The sequence below is a fragment of the Ixodes scapularis genome, unplaced genomic scaffold (genome assembly GCF_016920785.2).
Source record: "Ixodes scapularis isolate PalLabHiFi unplaced genomic scaffold, ASM1692078v2 PGA_scaffold1__304_contigs__length_218370807, whole genome shotgun sequence".
NCBI classification, from domain to species: Eukaryota; Metazoa; Arthropoda; class Arachnida; order Ixodida; family Ixodidae; genus Ixodes; species Ixodes scapularis.
In genome coordinates, this window is record NW_024609846.1 from 18,631,644 (window position 1) to 18,642,708 (window position 11,065).

The following is an 11,065-nucleotide window of genomic DNA, read 5'->3' on the forward strand; positions in this document are numbered from 1 at the left end:
GGCTTTCAGTACCTTTTAACTGGTTTTCAGCGATAGTAGCAGCATTCTATATATATATATGTGTGTGTGTGTGTGTCTTTGTTATCATTCATTTAAACATTATAGGCCAATATCTCTTACTGCTCCATTAAGTAAGTTGCTCCAGAATATATTGTATCGAAAAGCCTGTACAGTTCTCTTAACCATTCAAGAGTGTTTTGTCAACTAAGAGGACTAGAGAATCACTATCTATTGTATCATCTTTTTAATGTTTCATGAGTAGAGGGGAAATTACTGCGATCTGTTTAGATCTCTCAAAGGCTTTCGGCTGCGTGCCTTTTGCTCGGCGTGCCCAAATATTGCCACCACTGGGGGTAATTCTCTGGAATAATATAAATAAATTTTAAGAACTGTAAGCGTATGTTTGAGAGTTCGCCAGAAATTTGTTTTGTGGTTCCTTTTATTATTATGTTATATGAACTACATATAAGAAATAAGGTCAAGTATTCTTGTTCGCTCGTCCACACATGACTGCTTGCGGTACTGATATATGTCTTCCCATGAAGACCAGGTGCCGTCATTCTCTTCCTTCAAGTTAGTGCAGCAGTGGTAAAGGTAATTATTAAAATAAAATTAGCGCCGAGATGACAGTGCTGTTTGTTAACACCCACGGAAAAAAACAAGTTACCCTATTAGTGTACGCCTCCGGTAAAAGGCGAGACAGCACAACGCTCTGTACTGCCTCGCCTTTACTTAATCCGTGTGGCGTTCCGCTGTTTTACCCCTAATCATTTACGAACCTTCTAGCCGCAACAAAGCTTCCAGCTTTTGATTCAAAGTATTGAACAAGTTCGTTAATATAAATACCTCGGCTTCCCCATATCCTCTTGGTTAAACTGGAGCATACATATCAACAACCTTTGCTCCACTGCAAAGACGAAGTTGTTTTCTTAACATAACCGTAAATACGATACCCCCCCCCCCTCCCCCCCCCCTCAAAAGAAAGGTATTTGATGACAATACGTTAAAACGAAAAAACCTGAGGGTATGCCGCTGTCGTATGAAATCGTTTGAGTGTGTGCTGGATAAAGAAACTTCTCAAACTGTCGCAGAATTAAATCAGTACGGAATATGCTTACACCGCAGAATATACTGCTGTTTCTTGATCGCCGAAAAATACCGTGCTTAAGATTCATGCGTATGCTAAAAAATGTAGGTTACATTTTTTTTAATGTATGTTATATAAACGGCTCGCTTACCAAGGCTTCTTAGAAATGGCCGTTAAAGCCAGAATCTAATAGATAAATAAAAATATATAGTTATATAAATATTAATTCTTCCTCTGATCTATTGCAGATTTAACGCTCTGACAACATAAATAATAGACAACGACGACATTAATGTTTTCGAAAAACGTTCTTAGCAGGTGTACAGTAAACGTTAGCTAACCCTCCGATTATGATTAATTTCGCTTACTTGTGTTTCCGTTTGTCTTGTGAAACACTAAATTTGATACCTGCATTTTCACGCAAGCAGGGAATGTGCATATTCCGTGTGTTACCCTGACGACGTGTGCTGACGTTGGTCTTCCGTTACTGCAGTTGCTTGTTATTTGCTGCTTGTGAGGTGCGCTTGAATTTTACTGATTTTTGTTTTCTATCTATGTGCACATTAATTCAGTCCTGTAACTCCCTCAAAAATACCAACACCATAAACAAATTAATAAAAGGATAGGTTTCGCGCCCTCTCAATTCCCACTTTACCATCAGATGAACGCTCACATCTTTGATGAAAACAACCCTACCGAAAATACCAGTATAAACTGGAATATGGAACAGAAAGTATGACTGGATTTCTTGCGGAAAACCTGAAATCTATTTTGCAGACAATTTAGGGAAGCAATAGAGTGACCACTACTCGGCGATGGCAGATGTGATTAAGGCTGTAAGGTCAGGTAAATAGACAAATATACACAAACAAGCTGCAACCAATAACCACTTGAAGTGTGAACATATTAAACGAGTGACCCTAGAACGTCTTAAGATATCAGCCTGAAGCAGAAAGGATCATGCGATTTCCAGCCTCATACATTTTTGTTCAATCTTTCCTTCAAGGTAAAATAATAAGGAATAATAAGCTGACTATATCTTCATGTGTTCAAACGGAAATCCGGATCGAAGAGCCAATTTAATAACTGTGTTAATCAACAATCAGCATCGTTTGATAAAATTATGAAGAATTTGATTGATTTTAAGATAAAACTTAAAAACATTAAATAGAAAAGCTTCCGCTTTTCTATTCAATGTTTGTTTTGTCTACAGGTCGGAAGCGGATCCTGAATTTCGCCTTCGAGTCAACCTGTCCCAATACTAAATTAGTATTCGAGTGTTCTCCCTCACACCGGAAAGAGTTCAGTGAATTGTGCAGCCCCAAAAAATTGAGTGCAGTGGCAAATAAAACTTACAGGACAACACTTAAGACCGCTTACGTGTAGGAATACGAAATCATTCGTATGCGTAGCGTATTCCTACAAGCTGCGCGTCCCGCTATCATCCGCAGAGGCTGGCCGGGCTGCCTCTGTAGAGGTCCGCCGGCCTGGCTCTGAGAGCGGAGGGGTGCCGCGGCGCGCGGGCCGAGCGCTAAGAGTGGCCTCCTCTTTGGGGTGGCGTTCCTCGGAACTATCCGGTGCGTCGTAGCCATTCCGGCCCGTCACAGCCATTTTAAGAGCCGTAGCGCGGAGGGAATTTCCCCGCCATTTTCTCGCGGTCACAAACAACAGCGGCTCCGCTCCATGCGGCAGTAAACGCTATCGCATTAAAATGACGGAGACAAACAAATCTGATCTCGCGAGTGTGATGCAGCGACAGGTATTGAAAGTAATAGTAGCAGACCGTGTTTGTGCCCACAAAACAATGCTTTCGAGATGGTATTCTTTACATTATCAAAGCCAGAAACACTCTGCAAAAAAAAAAATATGTGCAAGCTCCTTAACTTTGCTTACCTTGCCGCTTCCAAAATGTTTGATGATTTCGAACCAGGCCTTTACAGCTCCTGGAACAGTGGCTTGAAGGCCTTTCCACTCTGGCTTCTGTTTTCCATCTTTCATCCCCGACAGAAAACGATCCCGGGTCAACAGAGCCGGACTTCTTCCACTTAACAAAGGAACAGAAAGAATACAATACATGTCTAAAAATTTATGCATTCTCTAGGGCTGGGCGTCGATTAAATATTTTTACCCCAATAGTCGTCACCTTTTAATCCAGTTATTTGTATCGTTCATATTTATGCATAATAGTTCAAAAAAGTGGAAACAAAATGTTTTGTTTTTGCTGAGTATGTGCTAAACGGCGCAGTGTAACAATATCATATTTTAAATCAAACTTCAAGCGTAGTTGAGGGCAGTCAAAAGACACCCACACACATAAATGTTACTTCAGCCGTAGAAGCAGAGGAACGTTGATGGTTCTCCGGCAATGGCGAATTCTCTTGATTGTTCACAACGGTCCTCCTGCTCTAAACGGGTACTCGCGCGCCTTTGAAGTGGCTAGCACACGTATAACCTTATACACTTGTCTGGAGTTACAAACCTCACATTTCCTCTTTTCTTTAGGCAAAAAGTTCTCCTAAAAACTTGCCTTCATACAGGTGCTTTCGCCCAGGTCTGCTGGGTGAATGCATTCCATTTTCAAATTTGTTCTGTTAGTCAAAGTTTAACCTATTAACCAGTCAAACAATGACTCGCGAATAAATAATTAATTGATTAATCGAGTCGCTCATCGATTACATGCCCAAACCTAACCTTTATATAGCTAAATACCCAGAAATATTCTGCGCTAAAGCATAAATCTGGGAAGATTTGTAATTGTTATTTTTTCAAACAGATACACTCAAATTATGGCGTTTTCGCGTTCTGGATACCAGCCAGTAAGCTGTCGTTCTTAATCTTCAATATTGGCCAATCTCGCGAAAGCTTGGTTAATGAACAAAAGCAAAGTCTTGTAACACGTTTTAAACAAAGCATGCGGTGAAACGCTTGATTATCATTCGTCCTTAGCACAAACTACAAGACGTAGCGCAATAAGTGTAATGAAAACAAGAGCGTTATCCCAAATGTTAAGAGTGGTTTCTTATGGCTTACCACATATATGAACTACGTGGCTAAAGATATTAATTCCTCCATATTCCTCACCTTGCACGCTACCGGTAAATGTGCATTTAGGAATTGCTTAGCGCATTAGCAGTACGAACTTTGCAACTCACTTCGATTAAATTTCAGTCACTTCGTTGGCTGGCACCACGTGACAGGAAAAGTAAAACATCACTCTTCAGACGGGTGTATAGCCTGATGTTGCATTACTACTAATTCAAAAATGCAAACATTTTCTAAGCACTTTTTTTTGGAATGGTAAGGATTGTTTTTGTTTCTGCTTGTGAAAGCCGTTCAGTTCTCATTTTCCTTAAAAATAGACGGCCACGGTTGAGCTTCCAGGGTGCGACTCAGTGTGCTGAAAATTATGTTTCAGATCTTAGACCAATCAAATGGCGCTCAGAATGGTTCTGCTCTGATTCGTTTGTTTATTTTGTTAAGCTTAAGCGCAGCGAAATAAGCGTTTGGATATTATGCACAACATTTCATCGCTCTTAAGAAACCGTAATATCTTAGAAACCACCCACCACCAGCTAAAACTAATTGAATATGAAATTTGACAGCAGCTTGCGTTGCGTTTAGATACCAGAATAAGTCCTGTGTAGATAACGAAACGTAGTGTTTGGAGTATCTGAGCAGGTACCGTCTGTAGAAAATGCATGTTGCTCTAAATTGTTAGTCTGGTTCGGTCCAACGTTTTCTGGGATTTGTTTGAGGTAAAGAGTAGTCGGGGTTTGAACATATCATTCGCAATGATTCTGTTTTTTTTTGCTTTTTTTTTGTGGGACGAATAATATTTTTTTATTGCTGTTAAATTATTTAAATCACTTCATTTCTACATCCGCTTTCTTTTATATACATGTTTTCTATTTGCATTGACTTTTTCTTCGTGTAATTCAAGCTTTCCCTTTTTTTGTTCTGATCGATGGTTGCACTGACTGTAAGTATCAAGTTATGCCCTAAATTAGGCATTTGAGGTACCGTGGATAAATAAAGAAATAAATTAACTTTATGAACAGGTTTTTTTGTTTTTTGTTGTTTGTGCTGGTGGGGTTGTTTTATGTTGGGTTTTTTTCGGCTGTATTCATACGAGCTAAGTATGTTTTTGTTTTTGATTCCTTGGGTGTTGCAGGCCGTTCGCCGTCTGCCGAATTGGAAGGCTGCAGAGGCCTCGTCCAGTCAGACGTTTTTCCCCTACAGCCTGCTTCAGTGTCTGATCTAAACGAAATGATTCATTTATTGTATGATTTATTAGGTGATGGCTTTAAAATTTAAATAACCATTCTTGCCAGTGCCGTGCACAGATGGCACATGTAGTAAAACACAACCGAACACATTTATGTCTCCTCAGCCCAGCTTATTTTTATCACCTTTAAAAGAAACCTTTGACTGAACCTGCTTGGGAATATCATCATTGACTATGCCTTAGGACGGGCTAAGTGGGAAAGAACGAAGGTAAAAGGAACAAAAATATGTTAAAAGGCGAGATTAAAGGGACGCCTTCAGTGTGATGTTGTCAGTGTCACGTGACCTGATCACGTGGACCGCGTAACGTGAAGCAACGTTTGTCTACAAGTATTGCATACCCACGTGTGATTTTTCATGAACGTTAGACAACCATTTCTGTCTCTGATTTTACTCGAAAAAAAGCAAATAATGTTAGCAAATACATTACAAACATGTGCTATGCAGACCGGTAAAAAGCATCACTTCCCCAACCTCCTTGCGATCGTTTCATGTGTTTCCACAAGTCACATATTGCCTGCACCTGTGAGCTGCCGCTTATTGTAAAATCTTGAAGACAGTTAAAGCACCTTCAGAACGCTTAAATACGCCAGACCTTTACAACTTATAGTCTATAGATTGGGTAGACAATGGCCCAAATAGCACGTATTGGCACCTTAATTCGAAGCGTTCCCGACGCCATATGAGGTCATGCATTCAGAAAGGAATAAAGAAAATTATGCTTCCTGAATTCAGCTAGCATAATTTACGAACCTTGCAATATCGAAACCTCGCAGTTTATGTATTTTTCCTCTTCTTCCGGTTCAGAGCCTCACTGTACAGTAAGTAGCCTTTTCTCATATGACCAATCTACCAGGACAAGTAGTACACCATTTGGGATCAGTTAATCCTGGACCCTCAGTTTAATTGCAGAAGTGCAGGACATTACCCATGGCAACAATTGTGAGTATCCTGTATGTTTGGAAAATCATTGATGTTATACTAGCTGACCGGCTAAGAATCGCAGAGCGTGACGTTTTACGAGTATTTTATTGTTGCAGGCAGTGAGATGGCCGCCTTAGCCAATGGGAATGCCGAAAAACAAATTTCGGAGCAAGACGCGTGAGCATAAAAACAACGGCCTGGGTTTGTTAATCTGTCAGTAACGACAAATATTGGGAAGAAAAATTGTTGCATTCAGAATGATACCGGCTGCTCTATTGAAACACGCTTGAGGGAACTGGCCGGGTGTGGAAGCGCCCCTCCGCTCGGAGCACGTGGGCGAAAGCTGGCGCCGCAGAGCCCATGAATATTGGGCTCAATCTCCACCCCTGCCAGTTTCGGTCTGGGTGAGGGTCAAACCGGCATAAGGCCATGCATCAGTATTGCGTGGTGCAAGGCAAGGTAAAGATTCTAGGCTAGCAGTTGTACTGTACTCCATAAAGTTCTCATCTGCGTAAACCAGTGTCGCCATACATCAAAGAGAGACCGATCTTAGTCTCTCGATGTAAAAACGTCTGCACTATGAAAAAGCTCGTGCGTCTACCTTCCCGCACAACACACGGAGAGCCAATCACTGCGACTTACGGAGGCAGCCCAGCAAATGACGATGCCGAAACGTATGTTTAGACCAAAGAACGCAACCTGGTTTGTGAAATTAAGCAATGCGGGAATGACGTTTTGCACTTCTTAACGTCAAAGATTTCTGTTTGTTTTTACAGCGAAGCTGTTATGTGCTTGTGTCTGGAAAAAATATTCATCCATGCATGGATGCTAACAAAAAAACTTCCGTCTAAACGACGCTGCTTCGTTTCGATTGGTCGTGGCAAGTATAAATAAAAAGAGGAGGCAACCTGCGTGAGCCCGCCTTCCCTGGCATTATTAGATAGTGAGGTCCTGTCCCTTGTTATTATCTACGGCCACCGACTTATCTCAGCTAAAAGTGTGCTGTGACGGGACTCAGGGCAGAACGCACCGGTCTAACTTTTTTTCTTTCGCTTCCGCGATGTTGTTAAAGAGACTTGGGCTCAAAAAAATGTCCTAGAGGTGTTCCTTAAAAGATCGAGTTGAGAACTTGCCCATAAGTGACCATAAGGCAATGATCACTTTAATCACTAGTAAAAAAATAACGACAAACAACGCAGTCGCGTACGTGCCTTTATTTATTTATTTGCAGAAACAACCTGCAGCGCCGAAGCATTATAGCATGGAAACACAAAATAAAACACATACTCACGAACATAAATACAATGGAAAAAATACAATAAATGCTGTTAAATGAAGGAGCACACACAAACTCTGGAATAACAAAAATTTTAGGATATTAAAAGAAATATTATATCATCTCTAGTAAATTTTGATGCAGGCAATGGAATTCCAATCCGTTATTGTACGAGGGAAGAATGAGTATTTTTTTATAATCAGCTCGGTAGAATATTTCCCTAATCTTGCTACAATTATATATTCTGGTTGAAATATAGTTTGGTAATTCAAGATATTTATACTTATCAATTCTAGTTAAGTTTCTAAATATTGAAAATAAAAACTTTAGTCAAAATGTCTTTCTCTTTCAATGCCATAGTTCCCAACCGATCTCACGTTTAATTTCCGTCACACTGGACGTTCATTACAATCATATGTAAATCTTATAGATATCGTATACTGTCGTAAAACCAGAACCAGTTACTGTACACAGTCATTAACCTGTCGAATTCCGAACCTCCTGAACCTTTACCTTGCCTTAGTCTAAACGATTGACAAGAGCTTCTCGTTCTTCAGAAAAGCAGCAAAAATCTATTTCCTTCACCCGCTGTAGTTTGTTGTTCTTCTGCCCTTATCATACATATAGATGTATATTGTAATTATGTTGCTGTTATATATATTTTTTGGTAATTCTATGACCTCATAGGTAGTGTATATATCTTTTTTTACTTTTTTTTTCTTTCCGTTGTTTTTAGTGTACGTTTGCCTGCTGCCTGTGTTGTGAGAGTTGCCTGGTACTAGGGCCTAGTCAGGCGGCTTTATTGTCGCCTTTTTGAACCAGCCCCATGGCAGTCTTCGTGTAGTCAAAAAGTTCATATAAATAAAGAAAATAAAAGTTGTCGTTAAGTTTTTGTAAATATAACAGCTTCCCTTGTGCTCCATCTCCACGTGAAGTGGATGGGCTGTACAATTTTTTTTAGTAAAAGTATTTTTCGGGGATTATTATATAAGGCAGGCGAGCTGGTTATATTTAACCATGTCTAAGCCCATATGTTTTATATGTTTCGGCATTGTCATTCGCTGAGCTGCCTCCGTACGTTGCGGCGATTGGCTCTCCGGGTGTTGTGCTGAAAAGCAGACACGCTGGCTTTGTTTGAGTGTAATTTGCTTTTTGGCGAACAAGTACACGGCCTGTTCATTCTCCAAGTTTCTTACCACGGTATATTTTAACGCAGTTTATACCATGGGGTTACGCATACCACGGTTCATACTACAAGGATCGGCTTTAAAGGGGTACTTTCCCGATTTTTTTAGCTACCTCAACTAACTATATTTTCTGACTGCCCGGCCTTTACTCTCTCCGGTATGCTATTTAGAATCGCGAAATTCATAATAGGTATTGTGAAGTCGGCTAATGAAAATGATGCAAAAACCAACATTCAAATATACCCTCACTTTTCAGTGCCGTGACGTCAGTGGCAGGCAGGCTTGCCAGTCGAGCAAGCAGTCAAAAATTCGAATATGCCAATCATTTCTTCCAGCTGGCGCGCGGGTACTTCAGCGAGCTTCCCAAGCATTCATTTGACACCATGAAACTGCTTAGAATAAGTTTAAAACAAAATCTACAACCCAAAGAGTGAACCCCTGCCTTCCACTGACGTCACTTTTTCATTCTTGCCAGTACAGACTTCCAGCTTGAAAAACACGATGAGGACCAAAACTGTAAATTCAATAACTTCGCGAAAAAAACAATATTTTGACCTAATAATTAGGATACTATTTTCGCGATGTTTGTTGGTTAGTTTAGCAAAATTTCAAGCAAATCGGAGACAATGAAAAAACCTGTGGAGTACCCCTTTAAAGAGCGAGAAGATTCTTCCTGTAAATACGCAAAGACCCACGAAGCCGCAATAAATCGGCTCTCGTACTTGAGCAGTTCAAAGTTACCTGCCGTCCATGCAGCGTACCTCCCGCTTAGTCGCGTCATAAAAAGTGGCGAAGCAGTCTCCCCCGGCTCCACATGACATCGGCTGAACCATCTGGAGGGTCACTGCCATGGTGACCGCAGCATCTGCGGCGTTACCTCCTCGTCTCAGCGTGTCTGAATAACAAAGGGCGATCTATCAGGATTAAGCTCAGCTCGCAATAGTTAGCTGTAGTTTGACACTAAGGTCATCTAATGATTCATCTTCTAGGCATCAGCAAGAAGAGCAATAGAATTAATTTTTGAAGTCAGTATCTTGTGTCTGGAATGAATACAGACATACCTTGTAGCAAAGACGAACAAAAAAAAACTTCCGGGAACATCACTGTTGCCACCAACATTTTCCTACGAAATTTACCTTCTTATCAGCCAAGACTTTGAAGAGGGCCCGCAGAGCTAAGTCACTGAAGGACGTTTACAGACTTGCGCTCACTTATATAGGACCGAGTTCTTGCAATATCTTTCCACTAAATAACACACTGGCGCGCTGGCATCACCTATGCTGTTACAACGGAAAGGCATTTCCCTAAAACTAAGATCTTGCGACATTTACAAGGTCAAATCCATGTACTATTTATGGAAAAAGATCCGTTGTAACATTTAAAAAAGTATTTTTAGCAAAATAAAGAAAATGACTGCAAAACAAAAATGAAAAATACGAAAACTGCGAGTGTTCCGTGACTTCCCGATATCCAGGGTCTCTCGAAAAAGTATCGGGACTACATTAGTAAAAACGAAGTACTGCGGATATCGTAACGTGAGCTAAAATTCCTCAAAATAACATCCTTCTGCGTTAAGATGACACTGCCAGGGCTTCTTCCGCGCATGGTAGGCCCCATGGAAGTGTGAAAACGGAACCTGCTTCAGGCAGTGCGTCGAAGCCGCTTGTACTCTTTTCACCATCCCATAAAGTTGTTCTTTCGGGCGTTGTTTTATCCGAGGGAAGAGAAAGAAGTCGGGAGGGGTGCATATCGTTAGAGCGCAGGCGATAGACCCTAGCAACGCCGCTCCCGCCGGATTGGCTGGCTCGTGGAGATGCACGCTGCCGCCGTCAACATAGGCGACGGTTACAACGAGTTTCCGAAGCGATCGCCTAGCTTAGTGGTGATATGTCTGCCTCATACGTAGAGGACTCCAGTTCAATCCACAGTGGTGGCTAACGTTTTTTTTCTATCGAACATTTTTTGTTGGTCGCGGCATTTGGCGACATTTGCGACATCTCTTTTTTACGATTAACACTGGAAAAAATTCTGTCAACGAAACTTCGTTCAATTAAAAGGTATGGGACTCCCTTTCCGGATGTGCAATGGAGGAGAGCAAGGCTTGGGTTCCCCGTGTTCGGGCGGCGAAGTGGGTTGATAGTTCTGCATTGAGCAGCCGCAGACAGCCGCCGCGAAGTGACGTGGCGACAGTAGAGGGGCTGGCTTAACACACTCCCCAGTGACACACGTGCCGTCCGAATCCGAAATTCAACTTCCCGCGTGCTGCTATGTGTGACGACGACAGCGTTTATCTCCACGAGCAGCCAA

General features: G+C 41.4%; 1 protein-coding gene across 1 annotated transcript in view; it reads right to left on the minus strand.

The window, feature by feature from the left end:
- LOC120842910 (glutathione hydrolase-like YwrD proenzyme) overlaps nucleotides 1–3,085 on the minus strand; it is a 34,692-nt gene extending 31,607 nt beyond the window's left edge. Inside the window, exon 1 of the mRNA XM_040214121.3 lies at nucleotides 2,981–3,085. Coding sequence (XP_040070055.1) covers nucleotides 2,981–3,085 — 105 coding nt within the window. The remainder of the gene's footprint in view (nucleotides 1–2,980) is intronic.
- Nucleotides 3,086–11,065: the final 7,980 nt, after the last annotated feature.